The sequence below is a fragment of the Hyperoodon ampullatus genome, assembly GCF_949752795.1.
Source record: "Hyperoodon ampullatus genome assembly, chromosome: 16".
Taxonomy (NCBI): Eukaryota; Metazoa; Chordata; class Mammalia; order Artiodactyla; family Ziphiidae; genus Hyperoodon; species Hyperoodon ampullatus.
This window is the reverse complement of record NC_136929.1, coordinates 18,085,603-18,107,891: the sequence shown is the minus strand read 5'-3', so window position 1 is coordinate 18,107,891 and position 22,289 is coordinate 18,085,603. Positions and strand designations below refer to the sequence as shown.

The window sequence follows — 22,289 nt, the reverse complement described above, 5'->3', positions numbered from 1 at the left end:
TTTTCCCAGTCAGCAGTGTTTCTTTCAAGTACATTCTAACAATTTTCTGACAGTGCAATTTTTTGACGTCTGAATGTTACATGGAGTATTAGTTATAGGTGGTCAGTATCTATGAAAAATAAGAAAGGTAGAAAAGCCTGTAATGCCTCAGTGTGGTAAACAGGAAGACACAATGTTATACTTTGAGTACTTTATGGAGGGGGGTATTTAAATTGTCTCCAGAATTATCATTTGACTATTTCCAACAAATAAGGTAGTTGAGAAGAAACTACTAATTTATTTGTATAAATGTGTATTAGCTTTGTTCGGGGGGCTGAGTGGGGACTTTGATAGCAATTAGGAACAACAGAAAGCAACCAAGCAAAATATTTCTCTGCAATACTCTAAGCTGTGGCGGAACAAATCCTATTGAGATGTACAAACCAAATGCTTGCAAGGTTGACAAATAACCTCAAGTTGAGAGCTCAAGGGTGACAATTTCACAAGTGATATTTTAAATGAACCTTGAAAGATGGCAACATTTAGACAAGCAGAAAAGAAGAAACATTCAAAGACTGAAAAGTACAGGGTAACTTTAGAGACTAGGAGTCATACAGTTTAGCTAAAGCGTATAGTGTTTAAAGTGGAGGAGTGCTGGGAAATTTGGAGGTTCTGCTGTAAATTCACTTGAAATGCTTTAGTTTGTACTCTTTAGGAAATGGGAGGAACCATCAAAGGCTTTGGATCAGAGAAGCAATATGGTCAAAACGGTGCTGTAGGAAGATGAATCTGGGAGCCTGGGGAGAAGGATTAGAGAGCTAGGAGAATCGGAGAGAAAGTCAGTAAGGAAGCTCGTGCATCTACGCAAGGAAGAGCTAACGGAAGTCCATTCTACGGGGAAAGAATTTCCAATGCAGGGTAGGAGAAGTGAAAATGCAGGAGACCTGATCTGACGAGAGCAGAATAAATAGCCGTTGAACTTAAAAAAAAATTTTTATTGGAGTATAGTTGATTTACATTGTTGTGTTAGTTTCAGGTATACAGCAAAGTGAATCAGTTATACATATACATATATCCACTCTTTTTTTAAGATTTTTTTCCTGTATAGGTCATTACAGTGTACTGAGCAGAGTTCCCTGTGTTATAGAGTAGGTCGTTATGAGTTATCTGTTTTATATACAGCCTGTGAACATTTTAAACCTCTAGCTGATGCCATTTTAAAGCATCTTCAAACATCTTCAGCTTTGAAAAAGTGGGGAAATATGGTTGTATTGATGTATCTCCTTTTTATTTTTTACCTAATTACATTTAAAAATATTTACTTTCACAATGTAGGATTCTTACTCCCTTTGGTAAATGATATGGTCAAGTTTTGATTTTGTCTCTAAGGGATATTATTTAGTCTTTCAATGTCCTCTATTCTTCAACTTGATTTTGAGTTGCTTCTCTTTCCTCCCTTGTGGTTTCTCACCACCTCAATATTGAGGTAGTACTGGCTGGTTGGCCATCTTTTTGTGGCAGAGCTTAGTAGTTTGTAGAATATTAGACTGTATAACTCAAGGAGTTTTAAATGTCACAAAGCCCAGTGATCACAGAAGGAAAAAAGTACTTCTTTCTCCAGAGATCATATTGAAAAACGTAATTGAATCAAGCTTTGCTTAGTATAAACAAGTTAATATCCATTGTTGAGAATTTTTTCTCATTTCCATCCCCTCAGCCTCAGGGTAGAATTCCTCTCTTGTTTTTTTTCTTTCTATCAATGATTCAAGGTTTGTCTAAAATCTTCCCAGGTACCTCTGGTCCCTAGTAATTTTTCTTTGGGCTCCTATACAACTCACTGCTTATAACATTCTTTTGACACACAGTTTATACCCTATTAAGGCATTGTTTGTATCATATTGAAGTTACTTTATATATTTATCAATTTGTTTCATCAATGGAAACCCTACCTCCCTAATTAGATTATAAACTCCTTGAAGATCAGAAATTAGCAAAATACATTCTAGCTCTAGTTTTTATTGCCCTTATCAATAAAAACTTCCTTCACACAATGAAAAAAGAAAGAAATCCCTACATTTAGAGATGTTTACAAAATCCCCACAGCTGCACTGTGAATTAAGTATGTATATTTTTCCAGTGTCAAAAGATGAACAGAGGTTATAAGTTATTTGCTTAAAGTCAGATTGTAAATTTTCTCCTAAAACCTGCAGTTGCCAATTATACTAGTACATCAGCATCCTGCTGACCTTCACCAGTGGTGTGGTCAGCCTTCTCAGATGCTCCACGCTGTCCCAGCCCTCTAACCACTCCCAGGTCATTCAGTATGTGGCTCTGACTCCAGGATCAACTCCATTATGCCTTTCTTCCCGAGTTACATCAGTGACCATTGGAAATTCAAAACGCTTGGATTATCTAAGATCATTAGTCCATGACCCATCTTCCAGGGTAATGGAAATAAAAACAAAAATAAACAAATGGGTCCTAATTAAATGTAAAAATGTTTGCACAGCAAAGGAAACCTTAAACAAGATGAAAAGACAGCCCTCAGAATGGGATAAAATATTTGCAAATGAAGCAATTGACAAGGGCTTAATTTCCAAAGTATACAAACAGCTCATGCAGCTCAATATCAAAACAACAAACAACCCAATCAAAAAATGGGTGGAAGACCTAAATAGACATTTCTTCAAAGAAGACATACAGATGGCCAACAAACACGTGAAAAGATGCTCAACATCACTAATTATTAGAGAAATGCAAATCAGAACTATGATACAATGAGGTATTACCTCACACCAGTCAGAATGGCCATCATCAAAAAATCTACAAACGGGCTTCCCTGGTGGCGCAGTGGTTGAGAGTCCGCCTGCCGATGCAGGGGACACGGGTTCGTGCCCCGGACCGGGAAGATCCCACATGCCGCGGAGCGGCTGGGCCCGTGAGCCATGGCGGCTGAGCCTGCGCGTCCGGAGCCTGTGCTCCGCAGCGGGAGAGGCCACAACAGTGAGAGGCCCACGTACCGCAAAAAAAAAAAAAAAAAAAAAAAAAAAAATCTACAAACAATAAATGCTGGAGAGGATGTGGAGAAGAGGGCACCCTTCTACACTGTTGGTGGGAATATAAATTGGTACAGCCACTATGAAGAACAGTACGCAGGTTCCTTACAAAACTAAAAATAGAACTACCATACGACCCAGCAATCCCACTCCTGGGTGTATACCCGGAGAAAACCATAATTCGAAAACACATGCACCCCAGTGTTCATTGCAGCTCTATTTACAATAGCCAGGACATGGAAGCAACCTAAATGCCCATTGACAGAGGAATGGATAAAGAAGATGTGATATATATATATATATATATATATATATATATATATATATATATATATATATATATATATATATACACACACACACACACACATACATACACACATACATACACACACACACACATACATACAATGGAATATTATTCAGCCATAAAAAGGAATGAAATTGAGCCATTTGCCTAGATGTGGATGGAGTTAGAGACTGTTATACAGAGAGTGAAGTAAGTCAGAAAGAGAAAAACGAATATCGTATAATATCTCTTACATGTGGAATCTAGAAAAATGGTACGGATGAAAACTTATTCGCAAAGCAGAAATAGAGGCACACATGTAGAGAACAAACTTACGGATAGCAAGTGGGGAAGAAGGGGTGGGATGAATTGGGAGATTGGGATTGACATGTATACACTCTTATGTATAAAAAAGGTAACTAACAAGAACCTACTATATAGCACAGGGAACTCTACTGAGTGCTCTGTGGTGACCTAAATGGAAAGGAAATCCCAAAAAAGAGGGGATATATGTATATGTATAACGGATTCACTTTGCTGTACAGCAGAAACTAACACAACATTGTAAAGCAACTATACTCCAATAAAAATTTTAAAAAAATTAGTCCAACCTGCATATCTTGTAATCTGACCCTATCCCTAATCACTCCCACCTTCCCAAAAACCTATCACTAGTACTGGCACCATCTCTGAAATCTGCAATTCTCACATTATGGTCATCATTTCCTACCACTGCAGTTCACTTACTCTTGTATTTCTAATCCAAAAATTATTTTGTCTTATGGAAATGTTCAACATGTTTACTCTCCTCTCCCATTTTCCCCCTTATTTCTCTCCTTGCCCAATCTATGTTCTATGATCTAGCACCTCCAATGCATGTGAACACAATTATAAGCAGCTATGGATAATTGCAGAAGTAAAGGCATTCCAAGTGCAGGTTATTTGTTTAAACTACATGTCTCCCTGGCACTCACACACTTTGAAAAATAGCTCACTTGTTTTGAAATAGAACTATTTAGGATCAAATTATCTGAAATGGGGTCTCTGCCATTAAACATGCAATCATGTCGTAAAAGCTACTGTCCTAAAACAAAACAAAACAAAACAGAACAAAAGAAAACAAAACATGTACTTGACTCCATGCCTCTCTAGGCTGTATCCCATAAATTTACTCGCCTTTGCTACAAAACTCCGTGGAAGATTGGCGTATTTTCAGTCTCTGCTTTCTTATCTTTTTTATCTCTTATTCTCCCCTCGAAGACTATGCATTCTACCACAATTCTGCATAAAAACCACACTTTTCACAAATCACCAATGATCTTTTTCTCATAAGATCCAATGGTTAATTTCCATCAGTACTTTGAACGTATCTGATCACTTCCGCTTTAAAATAAATACTTCATTTGTATTTTGCGATAGCCCACTCTCCTGGGATTCCTCCAACTTGTCTGGAAACTTCTCAGAGTCTCTTTCAACTTCTGTTTGTTTCCACCAGCAAATGTTGTCATGCCCCAGGAATCAGTCTTCAGCCCCCTCCCTCCTCCATCTTTACTCATCCCAAGTACACACTGTTGACCGCCACATTTATACATCTTGCCCTTGATCTCACCCTTGAGTTTTCAGCTCATATAACTAATAGCTTATTGGGCAGCTCCTCTTGGATGAATAATAGTCTTAGAAAGCCAAACATGTCCCAGAGAGTCTTTTCATTTTTGCCCCAAATCCATTCTTCTCTATCTCCATTTGCCCAGATGCTTCAGCCAAAAAGTACTAGAAGTCATTCTCGAATACACTGGTTCTTCACTTGCTGTATTCAGTCTATCCTCAAGTCCTGTTGTCTCCACCGTCAACTCGATCTCAGTCCTCATAGACCATCCTCAGCAAAGTCAGCATCATACCCTGAACCATACCCAGAACTTTACATCTGGATTCACTGTTTCCATCTTGTCTATTACTTTTTTACATCTTGCTCAGACTTTTCTCCAGCCAACATCCAGTGTGATTTTTTTTAAATTAATTAATTTATTTTTGCTGTGTTGGGTCTTCGTTTCTGTGCAAGGGCTTTCTCTAGTTGTGGCAAGTGGGGTCCACTCTTCATCGCAGTGTGCGGGCCTGTCACTATCACGGCCTCTCTTGTTGTGGAGCACAGGCTCCAGACACGCAGGCTCAGTAGTTGTGGCTCACGGGCCTAGTTGCTCCGTGGCATGTGGCATCCTCCCGGACCGGGGCACGAACCCATGTCCCCTGCATGGGCAGGCGGACTCTCAACCACTGCACCACCAGGGAAGCCCTTCAGTCCTATTCTTAATCATTAATTAAACTTATTGTATGGATCCATTTTAAATCATTTAGTTCAGGCCGCACAGAGAAAAATACAACTTGTAGACCAAAGTGACAAATACCTAGATATGTGAGATCTCTATAAAAATCCAGTCTTTTATGGAAAACTACTAGACTGAGAGTACACTATCAATTTGGTTAAATGAGAAAAGGAAAACCAACTCAGAATTGTGGATTAATTTGTCCTAACTGAGCTGTCTTGGAATCAGGAAGAGGAAGAGACTGAAAATTAACCATGATAGTCAATTATTTCCCCTCTTTCTCTTTCCTTTCCTTCTTTACTTCCTCCCTCCCTCCGTCCTTTCTTCCTTTTTCCTTCCTTCTATTTACAAGGACACATTAGTTTAGAAAGTCCCCAGGACTGAAAGTCAAACATGTGCATTTTAGTCCTTATTTAAGCTACAGATTGCAATGACAATAAACTGAGTATCTATTGTTTGTAGGGCATTATTCTAAGAGCTGGGAATAAAATGATAAACTTTCTCCCAAGATGCTTACATTCTAGCAGGGGAAACTGAAAATAAATCATTAACTAGATTACTTTTAGGTCTTGATGAATGTTATTCAGTTAAAAATGGATATTTGCCAGACTGATGGGATAGAATGAGGATGGGCAGCTTCAACTAGGTGGTCAAGAAAGACCTTTAAAAAGTAGTATTTGGGGCTTCCCTGGTGGCGCAGTGGTTGAGAGTCCGCCTGCCGATGCAGGGGACACGGGTTCGTGCCCTGGTCCGGGAGGATCCCGCATGCCGCGGAGCGGCTGGGCCCGTGAGCCATGGCCGCTGAGCCTGTGCGTCCGGAGCCTGTGCTCTGCAACGGGAGAGGCCACAACAGTGAGAGGCCCGCGTACCGCAAAAAAAAAAAAAAAAAAAAGAATAGGACTGAAATGCAGAGGCTCCCTCTGGTGGTTTAATTTGTAGGTGTACAAAAGTAGCAGTGCAGCCTGGAGATGCTGCTCACAATGGGCCAAACAGAAGATCATAGAAATATTGTTCTGCTTCTGTCCAGCCTCTTCCTCCTCTCTCTCCTCTTCCATCTTCTTCTTTTTTAATTTTAAGTATAAAATGAATTTGGGTGGCAACTTTATGATGATAGCTACAAAAATCCATATGGAGAAGCAACTTCTGGAAAATTAAAAGACTAACAGAAAGCAACCACCCAAGACCAGACATTCTGTGGCTCCAGGTAAATACTTTTAAAAGGGCCTTGTTTGCTCTTTGCTAGCTATAGAGCAAACATATCTGTAGCCCTTGCAAAGCGGAGACTGTAGGTGTTTTCGCCGTTCTTCAACTTTAACACCGTTTTATTTGCTTTTTCCTGGGAACTGGGCACCTTGTACAAATTTAGAATTCTTATGGATAATATATTTAAAGGAAGTTCTTTGTAGAGCCTTAATAATTTATAGCTTGCTATAAATATTCCTTGTTGCAATACTAAAATATACTAGTGTTTTAAAAGTGGTATTATAGTTATTATAACTTTTATATCTTTTCCATAGCTGGCTTCTGGAATTATTTGTACCTTGAACTTCTAAGTAACATGTATATTATCTGGATGATGGTGTTTCCGTAGTTTTAGGGTATGATGGTCCATAATCATGTATTTTTGTATTTCCATTAGTACAAACTGGGCAAAAGTTTTTACAGTAATATACTATCACCATGCAATAATTCTAATCATCATGAAGTTAATTTTTTTTCACCAAATATAACTTTGGCTGGGAAAATATCTGGCTTACAAATGGAAATTGTCAGGAAAGTAGAATATATTTTATGAATAGCTCAAGCTCAGCTTTGCTGAAATTTATCTCTGCTTATATTATTAGTATCGTTTAATGTTGTTTCAAGGTTTATCAATATTCATCCAGTATACTTTTATACTTTCACTGAAGTATGTGTTGCATTATGTTGAAAAATATACGAGGATCATGTTTTGGGTGGAAGCTACCTGATTTAAAGGTTGAGTTCATAAATTATGTTATGTTATATGGGGGACAATATGATATGTATCTATAGGATGAGAAGATGTATACCTCTTCAGTCAAAATACAGTGACATAGGAAGGAAACTAATATGTTTGATTATTTAAGGGAAAATTAAACAGGATATTACAGTCACTTAATTACATGTATCAAAACAGAATTAAACCACAATAAAGACTATTTGTGATATTAATAACAATTTGTACAACCATTAAAAGATATGTGATTTAATGAAGCCTGATTTTGACATTGTATTAGTCAGGGTCCTCCAGAGAAACAGAACTTATAAGATATATAGGATGAATGTACATCGGAAGGTATTTATTTTGAGGAATTGATTGGCTCACACGATATGGCAGCTGAGAAGTTCCACAGTCTGCTGTCTGCAAGGTGGAGACTCTGGAAAGCTGGTAGTATAATCCAGTCTGAGTCCAAAGGCCTGAGAACCAGGGGAGCCGATGGTGTGAATCCCAGTCTGAGAGCAGAAGGAGGTGAGATGACGCACCTGAGCAGTGAGGCTGGGGTTGGGTGGGGGAGGGGAGAATTCCTCCTTCCTGTCTTCCCTCAGTGGATTGGATGATGCCTCCTCATGTTGGCTAAGTGATCTACTTTACTGAGTCCACTGATTCAAATGCTGATTTGATCTGTAAGCACCTTCATGGAAACAGTGTTGAATCTGGGCACCCTGTGGCCAGTCAAGGTGACACGTAAAATTAACCATCACAGGTATTCAATATGCAGTTATAATAACATCGTTAACACCAGTGTCTGTCAATTGCCTCCCAGGTGAAAAGCACTGAAGAAGATGACATTAAATGTTTGTCAATTGCCTCCCAGGTGAAAAGCACTGAAGAAGATGACATTAATGTTTAGTTATTCACTAAAATTTTCATATGCAGTTCTATGTTTCATATGCAGTTTAAATGTGGATTAGAAAGGTTTTGATGTGAAGCGTGGATTTCAGGTGCAGCTACAGATCAGTAGCAATATGAAAAGCATTTTCATACTGGAAACTAATCTAATTTTTTGAGAAAATATTGAGGATTCATAAATCTGAGAACATGTAACATATGTTAAGTGTGACAGTTATAATGAAATCTGCCAATTTTGCTTTTCTTCTTTTTTCTGAATTTTATTTTATTTTTTTATACAGCAGGTTCTTATTACTTACCTATTTTATGCATATTAGAGTATACATGTCAATCCCAACCTCCCAATTCATCCCACCACACCCCCCCACCGCTTTCCCCCCCTTGGTGTCCATACATTTGTTCTCTACATCTGTGTCTCTATTTTTGCCTTGCAAATCGGTTCATCTGCACCATTTTTCTAGATTCCCCATATATGTGTTAATATATGATATTTGTTTTTCTCTTTCTGACTTACTTCACTCTGTATGACAGTCTCTAGGTCCATCTATGTCTCTACAAATGACCCAATTTTGTTCCTTTTTATGGCCAAATAATATTCCATTGTATATATGTACCACATCTTCTTTATCCATTTGTCTGTCGATGGACATTTAGGTTGCTTCCATGACCTGGCTATTGTAAATAGTGCTGCAATGAACATTGGGGTGCATGTGTCTTTTTGAATTATGGTTTTCTCTGGTTATATGCCCAGTAGTTGGATTGCTGGGTCATATGGTAATTCTGTTTTTAGTTTTTTAAGGAACGTCCATGTTGTTCTCCATAGTGGCTGTATCAATTTACATTATCAATTTTGCTTTTCTAATTGTTGAGCCGGTATTTGATCTGACCAAATAATTTCATTGTGGTAGTTTGTAGATCAGGAAGTTACTGACTATTCTTTTTTATGATGTTACCTACCCTTCTGTAGAAGAGAGGAAACTCTTACATTACTGTCTCATAAAATTGGAATTTGGGGGTTGTGTATCATGGGAGGACTTCTTTTCATCAATCAATTATCCTGGTTTTCCTCCTAAACCCAGGTGAGAAATCAAGTTGTCTAATATCCTTGTAGTTCCTCCTTTTCCCGATCCCTATTCATTCCTAGGAATCTTAAAGGGAAATAACTGCCATGTTTCCTCTCATCCACTCCCATATACATAGGGGAAATGGGATTCTCCTGTCTACTCATATATCTAGATCATTTTCAATCCAGATTATTTAATTTATGTAGGACACTTAGGAACTAGGACTTATATAATGTGAATTCCACACAACAAATGAAGATAAATACGACTAATCATAAAGAAGAGACCATTGATGCTATAATAACTAGAAACTCATCCACTAACTAGATTCAGTCTTAGCAAAGTTATTGTCCTGCTTTGGGATTCAATTTTCTCACCCTTAGGTTAAGGTTAGATATCTTCTATGAGACTTCCAGCTCTATTAGTCTAAAGTCCTTCCTCTTTCCCTCCCTCCCTTCCTTCCCTCCTTTCTTCCTTGTTTTTTCCCCCTTTATCCCTTCCTTCTCCTCTTCCTCCTTTCTAGTTCCTCTTTTTTCTCTCTCACTTTTGGGGACTATATTATCTGAATTCTCTTTCTCCTGCTTCTGAAAGATTTTCTTTCTGACCGTCTTTACATTCTATATACGTTTTGTAATTTCATCCATTTTCATGGCTTTCACTATTGGCTCTATGCAGGTAATTCTAATCATTAACTTTCTCTTTATTTCTCATCCACCATTTAGAACCATCTTTTAGAATGACCTCCAAATCCAAGTTCTAAATTAGAATTCACCTCCTGCTCTGAGGAGCAGATGAACCCACACAGTAAACTTATTCTGTGGTCTAACTTCCACATATTGGTTATTGGATCTTTATTCACCCTGCTTGCCAGATTCAAAACTGCTAACAGCTTTATTTCTTCTTCTTTTTTTAATCTCTTATAGTGAATCAACCAGTAGCCAAATCCCATTCATTCTACTTATAAAAGAGCTTTCCCTTTCTCTTCTTCTCAGATTTTGTGGGCTCTTATTGGGTTTATTCTAGTATTTTCTTGTTTTACCTATGGGAAATGTCTCCTTGTCGGCCAGATCTTTCTAAAATGAGGCTCTGATAATGCTGTTCCTTTGCTTGCTAATCGTGAATACATTACCATAGTCTACAAAATGAAGTCCAAACTTCATGAACCTTGTAATTAAGCCCCCTCCCAAACCCTTATGATCTTGCCCAACCTGCTTTTCTAAGTTTGTTCTCATGGGAGTAAAGCTTAAATCATGGATTTCATCTGCATCTGGAAAAGTTAGCCTCATTATGATTTGTGGTAACAGATTTTACCCCTAACACCAGCCAGTTCTTTGGCAAACCATTTCTGAGAATCATAGGGAACTGGGCAAGAGAAAATTCATGAACTCACATTTGTTGTTAAAACTAGAAAAATTGCCAATAGTATGTTCCCTCTAAATAGTTTAAAAGTAGCTTTTAATATAATGGAGCACAACACATTTGACCCAAAACCATTCTGTTTCTTATTTTTATCTGTTATTTATTATTATTGTTGTTGTTGTTTTCCACCGTGCTTGCAGAGTCATATCTTATGTTATTTCTTTTAACCAGCTCTCATTTTAACACAAAGCATCTTAGATATATGGCCTGTTTCGGTCACCTGTTGCATACACAGTGATGTAGAGTCCACCTTTGCCTCATCCTCTGAAACAGATTGCTTAATAAACACTCACACCATCTCCACATTCACTGCTTTTCAAGTTATAGTATTTTAAACATTTTTGCTTTTCAATTTCATTATTATGAATAAACCTTTTAAAAGATCATTGCAAACTAAATGGAAGCTCTGCTGATGGATGTCAAATGAAAATGAACAGTTTTAAGTTGTTTCTTACAAAGTTTTTTGGGGTTATTAGCTAAAAGCTTTGAATATTTGAAGATTTAAATAAGACTGAGTGAACAGACAGAGGGAGGCTGTAAGCAGAAGTTTACACTTTGTATGTAGTGCCACGATTACAGTGAGAATGGAGAAAGTCAGCTAAGTGAAAAGGAGTGGTTGAAACAAATACTTGAGCAGAGTGGGAGAAGCGATATGGGTTAGGAGCAACTAAGAGAGTTATTTCAAGGTGAGATGGGAATTTGAAAATCAGTGAGAAGCCAGACCTGGAACTTAAAGCAGCCACAGATAAGCATTAGGGAGGAAAACTATTTTTTTCCAAGACACTTCAGGCTGATTGCAGGGGAGAATGGTAGAGACCAGGGGGGGAGAATAAGGAGGAAATTGCAGTCTAAGTCAAAGATGAAAAATTGTCAAAGTAAGTGGGAGGGATTTTTTCAATAGCAAGAAGGTGCTAGTATTGAAATGGTCCACCCCAATCGGCTCACTCAGGGGAGCTAAGGTGACAGGCTAATGTGCTGGTAACAGATGGTTTTCCATTCCCTTTCAATAAAGCGTGAAGTGGAGCTCCCTGATAGCAAGTCAACACATATAAGGGCTCTGAAATTTATTTGTATGTATTGGAATCTGCTCTATATGTTTGTACCTTTGGATACAATTAAAGATGACTTATAAGTCTATGGCTTGTACATTTTCTTTTATCCTTGTAAAAAATTGCAAAGATGATAATAGGAATAAAAATAATGTGAGGCTGGTACTTTCAGCTATCTTTCTGCCTTCCTAGGAAATATGTGCAATAGCAGATATGGTCTTAGGTCCAACATGGGATCGACAGGGTGAGAGAAGATTTTCCTTATCTGGTAACTGCAAACTGGTTTTATTTTCTCACGTTTAAAGGATGAGAAAACTGAGATTTGTAGAAGTTCCGTAACTTGTCTACAGCTCTATGGCTCATAACATGGGATCATAATTGCCATCCCTTTCCCTTTTGTTCTGTTTTTGTTTTTGTGTTTTTTGCGGTACGCGGGCCTCTCACTGCTGTGGCCTCTCCCGTTGCAGAGAGCAGGCTCCGGACGCGCAGGCTCAGCGGCTATGGCTCACGGGCCCAGCCGCTCCGCGGCTTGTGGGATCCTCCCGGACCGGGGCCCGAACCCGCGTCTCCTGCATCGGCAGGCGGACTCTCAACCACTGCGCCACCAGGGAAGCCCCCCCTTTCCCTTTTACTCGTCTCCTTTATTTCAAAATCTCCGGTACTGTCGCCAAACAGTGTTACTCTTGACATTTCCACCATCAACTTATACCATCTTCCCTTGGTTCTTGCTACTAGGAGTTGTTGACAGTGAAGATACTTTCCACCTTTGTAATGAATATTTTAGCACCTTGTTAATATATTTACACTCCACTATCACTATTTTTCCGCTTCAGTGATTGGAAATTCACTCTGAGCTTTTTAATACCTTGACCTTACACATCCCTAACTTCTCACTTTCAGTAATTTGCTGAGTTCTGTTGATTTTTTTTCAAAACAAACCTTACATTTTTGGGGCAGTTTTAGGTTTACATCAAAATCGAGTGGACGGTACCAAGATTTCCCACATTGCCCCTGCCCCAGCACGTGCAGAGCCTCTCCCATTATCAGTATCCTCCACCTCAGTGATGATACATTGGCTACAATTGATGAACCTGCACTGACACATCATTATCGCCCCAAATCCACAGTTTAGAGTTCATTCTTGGTGTTGTACATTTTACGGGTTTGGACAAATATATAGTGACACGTATCTATCATTAGAGTATCATACAGAGTAGTTTTCACTGCCCTAAAAATCCTCTCTGTGTTTCTCCATTCATCCCCCCACCCATACCCACCCCTGGTAACCATTGATCTTTTTACTGACTCCATAGTTTTGTCTTTTCCAGAATGTCATATAGTTGGAATCATACAGTATGAAGCCTTTTCAGGGTGACTTCTCTCACTTAGTAATGGGCATTTAAGTTTTCTTTATGTCTATTCACAGTTTGATAGTTTGTTTCTTTTTAGCACTGGATAATGTTCTGTTGTCTTGATGGACCGCAGTTTATTTATCCATTTACCTACTGAAGGACAGCTTGGTTGCTTCCAAGTTTTGGCAATCATAAATAAAGCTGCTATAAACATCTGTGTGCAGGTTTTTTTTGTGAACATAAATTTTTAACTCCTTTAGGTAAATACCAAGGAGTGTGATTGCTGGATCATATGATAAAATTTTTTGTTTTTGTTTTTGATTTTGTAAGAAGCTGCCAAACTGTCTTCCAAAGGGGCTGTACTCTTTTGCATTCCCAACAGCAATGAATGGGAGTTTCTGTTGCTCCACATCCTCACCAGCATTTGGTGTTGTCAGTGTTCTGGATTTAGCCCTGCTGATTCCTCTTCTCTTCTCTCTGTACATGATTCATGAATCCTTCTCTTCATGGACACCATCACTACTGTACTTCAGAATAAAATTCTCTTTCCTGAGAACTTCAGGATCTGTTAACAGTTTACCTCCCTTTAATAGGTCTCTCTCTCTAGTCCAACTTCTACAGGGCTGTCAGATTCATTGCTAAATATCAGCTCTGGAATTTTGCTTTTCCATTCAACAGCCATCAGAGTTTTCATCTAATAAATAAACCTTCTTAGCTTATCATTTTAAACCCTCCAAGATCTGACTCCAACCTACTCTTCAAACATAATTTCCTTTTACTACTACCCTTCATGTTCCCTTCTTTCCAGGCGAACCAAACTTTTATCCATTTTTGATGTCAGCCTGATTTTTCTTGCACTTACCTCTCTCAAGATTTTCCCTCTGCCTTCCACCATTATTCTTTGTTCAGAAAACATTATATATCTAATCAGTCTCCAAGCTACTATCTCTCCCTCCTATCTACCTCTATATCGTCTGCTTCTTTCACCACTTCTTCTGCTGACTTTGGGCCCCAGCAATTCTCTAGTGTTCTGCTGGAGGACCTTTCATCTCCCTCCCTGCAAACTGCTGTTATGAAGAGTTTTCTCTTGTGGAAATCGTTAAGCAACCATTTTCCACCTTGGAAGCTTTTGCCTTCTTTCCATTTGCTTAAGCAAGTTCTTTAGCTTGATATCCAAGATATATTAAGGCATTTTTTAAGAATTGAGATATAATTGATCTATGACATTATATTAGTTTCAGGTGTACAACATAATGATTAGATGTTTGTATATATTGTGAAATGATTACCACGATGTCTGGTTAACATCCATCACTATATATATCATGGCATTTTTTATGTCTTACCTTTTGCTATACTGCTTTCTTTCACTATGTACATTTTGTTCTATGAAACATGTTAAGTTGTTTACACCTCTTTGCCTTTCTACTCTCTCCTGGAAATTTCCTGCTTTGTCTACCTGACAAACCCCTAGTTTATCTTTTAATCTGCCATTTAGACATTACCTACTGAAGCTCTTCCTTCAGCACCTCAAACAGAGTTTATCTGTTCATTTTCTACATGTTGCAGTGTTACTTCTTTTTCTTTTTTTATTGAAGTAGAGTTGACTTATTGTATTAGTTTCAGGTGTACAATATAATGATTCTATATTTTTATAGATTATACACCATGAAAAGTTATTATAATATTATCGACCATATTCCTTGTGCTCTACATTACATCCTTGTGACCTATATTTTATAACTGATAGTTTGTACCTCTGAATCCCCTCCATCTAATCTGCCCGTTCCCCGCCTCCCCCACCTGCCTCCCCTCTGGTGGCCACTAGCTTGTTCTCTATATCTGAGTCTGTTCCTATTTAGTTATATTTGTTTATTTGTTTTTTTCTTATATTTCACATATAAGTGAAAACATAGTATTTGTCTTTCTCTGTCTGACTTATTTCACTTAGCATAATACCCTCCAGGTCCATCCATGTTATTGCAAGTGGCAAGATTCCATTCTTTTTTTAATGGCTGTGTAATATTCCATTGTATATACAGTTGATCCTTGAACAATGTGGGTTTGAACAGGTACACTTATATGTGGATTTTTTTTTGATAAATATGTACTACAGTACCACACTATTTGCAGTTGGTTGAATTCATGGATGTGGATCTGTGGATACACAGAGTGGACTATAAAGTTATATGTGGATTTTTGACTGTATGGGGTTGGTGCCCCTAACTCCCACATTGTTCAAGGGTCAATTCTATATACCATATCTTATTTAGCCATTCATCAGTTGATGGACACTTACTTAGGTTGCTTCCATATCTTGGCAATTGTAAATATTTGTGTATTTAATAATCTTAATTCTTCTAATCCATGAACACACAATATCTTTCCATTTATTTGTGTTGTCTTCAATTTCTTTCATCAATGTCTTATAGTTTTCAGAGTACAGGTGGTTCACCTTTTTGGTTAAGTTTATTCCTGGGTATTTTATTCTTTTTAATGCCATTGTAAATGGAATTTTTTTTACTGATTTCTCTTTATGATAGTTCATTATAAGTGTATAGGAATACAACAAATTTCTGTATATTTATTTTATATCCTGTGACTTTACTGAATTCATTTATTAGTTCTGGTAGTTTTCTGGTGGAGTCTTTAGAGTTTGCTATATATATTATCATGTCCTCTGCAAATAGTGATAGTTTTACTTCTCCTCTTCCAATTTGAATGCCTTTTATTTCTTTTTGTTGTCTGCTGTCACTAAGACTTCCAATATTTTGTTAAATAAAAGTGAGAAGAGTGAGCATCCTTGTCTTGTTGCTGATCTTAGAGGAAAAGATTTTAGCTTTTCACTGTTGAGTATGATGTTAACTGTGTGTTTCTCATAAATGGCCTTTATTATGTTGAAGCTTATTCCCTGTATACCAACTTTGTTGAATGTTTTTATAATGAATGGATGTTGAATTTTGTCAAATGCTTTTTCTGTATCTATTGAGATGATCATGTGATTTTTTATCCTTTTGTTAATATGGTGTATCACATTAATTAATTTGTGGATATTGATATTGTTTATCAGGGTTATTAGCCTGTAATTTTCTTTTTTTGTAATATCTCTGGCTGGTCTTGGTATCAGGATAATGCTGACCTTGTAGAATGAGCTTGGATGTATTCCTTCCTCTTTAGTTTTTCAGAATAATTTGAGAAGGATAGGTATTAACTCTTCTTTAAACGTTTAGTAGAATTCCCCTATGAAGCTATCTGGTTCTGGACTTCTGTTTGCTGAAAGTTTTTTGATTGCTGATTTAATTTAATTACTATTATTGGGTCTGTACAGATTTTCTGTTTCTTCCAGATTCAGTCTTGGAAGACTGTATGTATCTAGGAATTTATACATTTCTTATACATTGTCCAAATTTTGGCTTATAATTGTTTGTAGTACTCTCTTATGATTGTATGTATTTCTGGGATGTCAGTTGTAACTTCTTCATTTCTAATTTTATTTATTTGGGCCCTCCCCCCCCCTTTTTTTTTGATGAGTCTAGCTAAGGGTTTATCAAGTTCATTTATATTTTCAAAAAAACAGCTCTTAGCTTCATTGATCTTTTCTTCCTCTTTTTTTTTGTTCTCTATTTCATTTATTTCTACTCTGATCTTTACTATTTCCTTCCTTTGACTAACTTTGGTCTTTGTTCTTCTTTTACTAGTGCTTTTAGGTGTCAAGTTAGATTGCTCCTTTGACATTTTTCTTGTTTCCTGAGATAGGCTTGTATCACTATAAATCCCTCTTAGGACTGCTTTTGCCACATCCCATGGATTTTGGAATATTGTGTCTTTATTTTAATTAATCTCAAGGTATTTTTTGATTTCTTCATTGACACATTGGTTTTATAGTAGCATGTTGTTTACTCTCCATGTGTTGGTGTTTTTTCCGGTTTTCTCCTTGTAACTGATCTAGTTTCATATCTTTGTGGTCAGAAAAGATGCTTGATATGATTTCAATCTTCTTCAATTAATTGAGACATGTTTCGTGGCCTAGCACGTGATCTATCCTGGGGAATATTCCATATGCACTTGAAAAGAATATGTATTCTGCTGTTTTGGGATGGAATGTCCTATAGATATCTGTTAAGTCCATCTAGTCTAATGTGTCATTTAAGGCCAATGTTTCTGTACTGATTTTCTGTCCAGATTATATATGTCCGTTGCTGCAGGTAGGGTATTAAAGTCCCCTACTTTTGTATCACTGTCATTTTCTCCCTTTATGTTTGTTAATATTTTCTTTATGTATATAAGTATGCCTATGTTAGGTTCATACATGTTTAAGAATTCTTCTTGGATTGACTCTTTCATCATTATGTAATGTCCTATTTTGTCTTTTGCTATAGACTTTTTTTTCAAGTCTGTTTTGTCTAACATGGGTATTGCTACCAAAGCTTTCTTTTTGTTTCCGTTTGCATGGAATACCTTTTTCCATCCTCTCACTTTCAGTCTGTGTGTGTCTTCAGCATTGAAATGAATATCTTGTAAGCAGTATATGGATGGGTCTTGTTATTTTTATTCATTTAACCACCTTATGTCTTTTGATTAGGGCATTTAGTCCATTTCTATTTAAAGTGATTATTGATAGGTATGTACTTATTGCCATTTTGTTCATTCTTTTCTGGAGGTATTTGTAGTTCTTCTCTGTTCTTTTCTTCTTTTAGTCTCTGCCCTTGTGGTTTGATGATTTTCTTTAGTATTACTTTTGGGCTCCTTTGTTTTTTTGTGTATCTATTGTAGGTTTTTGGTTACCATGAGGTTCATATACATAAATATATATATTTTATATATATAATATTTGTTTTACATTTTCAGATTCATTGTTAAAATTCTCACTGTGTTCCTATAGCCTTCTCCTGAGTTCAGTGAGCTTTTTTAGGACTGGTGCTTTGAACATTCTATCAAGTAAATTATTTATCTCCATTTCATTAAAGTTTGCTTTCTGTTGTTTGTCTCTATAAATTAGGTGAAGCAATTACCTCTCCTGCTCTTGAAGGTATGTCCTTGTCTGGGAGTATCCCTATGCTGACTATGTGTGCCCAGTGGCTTTGGCAGGAGGACTGGAGCCAAAGTGAACATGGGCCAGGGCCTTTCCCAGCATTCTCTGGGGCTGTCACATTGGCAGGGTGGGCTGGAGCCTGGTGTGGGCCAGGCCTTTTCTTAAGGTTCATGTGCATTTTGATGTTTGGGGGGATTGTTTTTTCTTTCCTTCTAAATTGTCAGCTCTTTTGGGGAAAGTTCAGTTTCTAATCTTTTATGTCCTATAGCATCTAATACATGTTCTTTGCAAATATTGGAACAAAATAATTATGGTTTAAATAAATGAGTTGATGCATAATTCCTGTAATGCTCATTCATGGAAAATTTTTTAAAATTTAGAACTTTAAGGGAACTTTGGAATAACTTATTCTAAGTTCTTCATTTTACACATTAGAGAATCAAGTTTTAAAAAGTTCTGCCACTGTTTTCAAGATCTCAGCAATTAAGAAGGAAAAATTAGGACAGGAACCAAAGTCTCCTGATTCTCAGGCAATACTTTTATGTATTTTTAATTATATGACTCTGCCTTTTTAAATGTATAAGTTATCTTGTGAATCTTTTTTGATGCTTTACATGGTAATGTGTCCAATTAATTACTTAATTTTCAATGATAATTACATATGAAGATCTTTACTAGATAAGTAGTATTAAAAAATAAAATTTTCTATTCTATAATTTTTTAAAAAGAGACCATAAATAACACCCTTCAAATCAAACCAGATTGAGGAAAAAGATATACAACTATTACAAAATGAGATCTTATATAAAAATATTTATTGCCATTTCTAAGAAAGCAGTTTAAGAAGAAAACTACCCTTAGAACTCATATAGAAATGGACCACATATTCAATAGCAACTTGTTTTATTAAAAAAATTAGTACAAGTAATTAATCATACATATGGATATAAACCATAAATAATATCTACTTTGATTAAATAGTTTTATTTATGCAAGCAGGCTAGTTTATTAATGTAGTTCTCTGATTTTGCATATATGTTTTTATTTGTGTATTTTGCACTTGCATACATGCAAACTGTATAAATGTGTATAGCATCAGTTTATTATGGCTGTCATTTTATACAGATAATTTGATTCCCTTTATTTAAAAAATTAACAAACATTATATGTCTTAAAGGTTATTAGTGTGGTATAAATAAGAATATGTTATTGTTTTGGACTCTAGTGAACATTACATCCTCAGAAAGGCTGGAGCATGGTTTCTAACTGTGTTTAATATTTTCTATTTAAAAGGTAAATAAGATTTGCGGCCGTCCAATCAGAACACCCACACAAAGCCCCCGTTGTTCTTTTGATGGGAGCAAAGAGAAGCATGGAATGAAGATCTTTATAAGAAATGGGGAAGAGACACTTGCCAACAGAAGAAAGTAAGACATTTGTTTTACAACCAGAAAGAGAAAAGAAAGTAAGCTATTAATTTTACAACAGAATAGAATGTATTCTATTCTGTAGGGGTTGAATTAAGAATTAAGTAGAACAAAATACACTCTTGAAGAAACAAAATATCAACATTAATTACCTTTAAAATTCAGTGCTTCCTCCTATTCTGTTAATTAGGAAGATAGACCAAAAAACCTTTCTATGATAAGGGAACATTGTTTATGATACAATATGGCAGGACTTACATACATATGATCATTGTGCACTTCAAATGCGGCTAGTGTACAATGTTGTACAGCAATCTATAACACTCAGTCATCTTGCTTAACTGAAACTATGCCCCTTGAAAAGTAAGTCCCCATTTCACCCTCCCTGTAGTCAACAATATTGCATTGTACACTTCAGAATTTATTAAGAGGGTAGATCTCATGGTAAGTGCTCTTACCACAATAAAATAAAAAAATTTTTAAATGTAGCTAGTGTGACTGAGGATTGAATTTTTAACGTTACATAATTTTAATTAGTTTTAGTCAAAATTTTACATGTAGCTAATAGCTACTATATTGGACAGAATGCAACACAGAAAGAATATTCATGTAAATGACGTGATAAGTATTACTGAATGTTAAGTACCTGTTAAAAAATGTAAAGTGTCCATACCTTTTACCTGGAATGCTGAAAATTACAATCTTTCGATTCAAAATGATAAGCATTGAGTGGCTTGCTTCTATAACTCACATTTCTACCACTGTGCCCGTGATTAATTGTTAAATTAATTGTTAAAACCTTCATTAGTGTCTGTTGCTTGAGAATTGGTGATTAAACTAAAAACTTTTTAATACTGGAGGAAACTATTATTTATTTATTTTGGTATTCAGTTGACCAGTACAATGGCAAATACTACATTCTCAGTAGGTATTTTTTAATTGACCTGAAATTCAGAATTCTGTGTTTGTTTATTAATTCAAATAATTATTTCTAAAAATATCTTATGGAGAATTCAGTATTTTACATACTTTACTCTCTATAATGTAAAATATGTTTCCTTTTGAGATAGTGCTCTTAATTGCCTCATTCTCTCCTTGGTTGGGTTATTAACACGGGATGAAGAACTGAGCTATTACTGGCTATGTGCTACAGCTGAAAACAATTAGCACATTGTTTGCAAGTAAAATAGCTGTGTTTAAAAATTTTTTTCAATTTAAACATCTATAGTGATCAGTAGTTATTTCTTGCATTTGAGAAATCAGTATGCCTTGGCTATGGTGGTTCTTATAATAAAACCCAGCTAAGGAAGATATTACGTTACTGAAGATCATGTCAGTTTCACCACCAAAACAACCTAGTTGCTGAAAAACCAAAACAAAACCCGGTACTTAACATGGTTTATTCCCTTGCAAAACTAAGACCATGCAGGTGAAATGTTACAGAATGGCTCAGGAGCAATGAGGGGCTTATCTGAGTGGAAAGTTTTATAAGTATCTATCCTGGCCATTGAATAGACCTCCATGTCACCAATCTTGCAAACTCATTATTTCTATGCCCTTGACTGGTCAGCCACCATTAACCATTTCCCATGAATCAGGGTAGGCTCATCACTGCCAATCTCATGCCACACAAAGTGAACAACCAGAGGTCCTGCACTTGAGCCAGCTTAAGCATTTCACTTTTACACATTTTTTATTGCCATTCCTAAATGGAACTTAATTTCTGTGGCAGTATATTTCCTCTTGATGCCTATATATTGTGCATATATATGGATATATCTACTATCCATAAAGTAGACCTGAATTTTATCTATCCTTTCCTATCATAAAGTAGACTTTGTCATCCAAACAGTGCAGAAGGCTGCAAGTAAGAGTTTATTTGGGCTATTAGGAATTGCAATTCAGGAGAGAGATTTGGCTGAAACTAAAAGAGTGTTGGAGCAGTGTTGGGGCTTATAAAGATAAAAGCCACATGCTTGTTGAAGTTGTCTGGCAAGAATTATGATTGACTCTGATACAAGAAAGGAAATATTTATTCTTAAGGGCTATTTTAGGGTAAGGGTTCAATAAGTAGATAGGCTGTCACAAGTTATTTGTGGTAAGTATCCGATAAGTATCATTGGGCAGGTGTTCTGAGTGCCTGCATTAAGACAGTAAGTGGTCAAAGGTCAGATTCCATCCAGGTCCAGATGTACATAAGTCACACTTCCTCAGTGGACTCCCAGCTCCGTTTTAGAAAGCTCTCTTAGCAATACTATTTTGATTTTCCTTTTATAACCTGAATTTTATTTATCCTTCATCAACTTATCTTTCCCCATGAGGTCATAAATTTTGATTTAAGTAGGTGGGGCAATGTAGCAGGAATAGGTGCTTAGTGAGTCTGGGCTAATTTCCTTGCATCTTACTTGTCCTTTTCCCACCTGCTTGAG

The 22,289-nt window shown here is 36.6% G+C and overlaps 1 protein-coding gene across 1 annotated transcript in view; it reads left to right on the top strand.

Annotated features, from left to right (window-relative positions):
* GPC5 (glypican 5) overlaps positions 1–22,289 on the top strand; it is a gene marked incomplete at both ends in the record, with an annotated part of 1,327,667 nt that overhangs the window by 248,737 nt on the left and 1,056,641 nt on the right. The window contains one exon of the mRNA XM_079721818.1: positions 19,727–19,860. Coding sequence (XP_079577944.1) covers positions 19,727–19,860 — 134 coding nt within the window. The remainder of the gene's footprint in view (positions 1–19,726; positions 19,861–22,289) is intronic.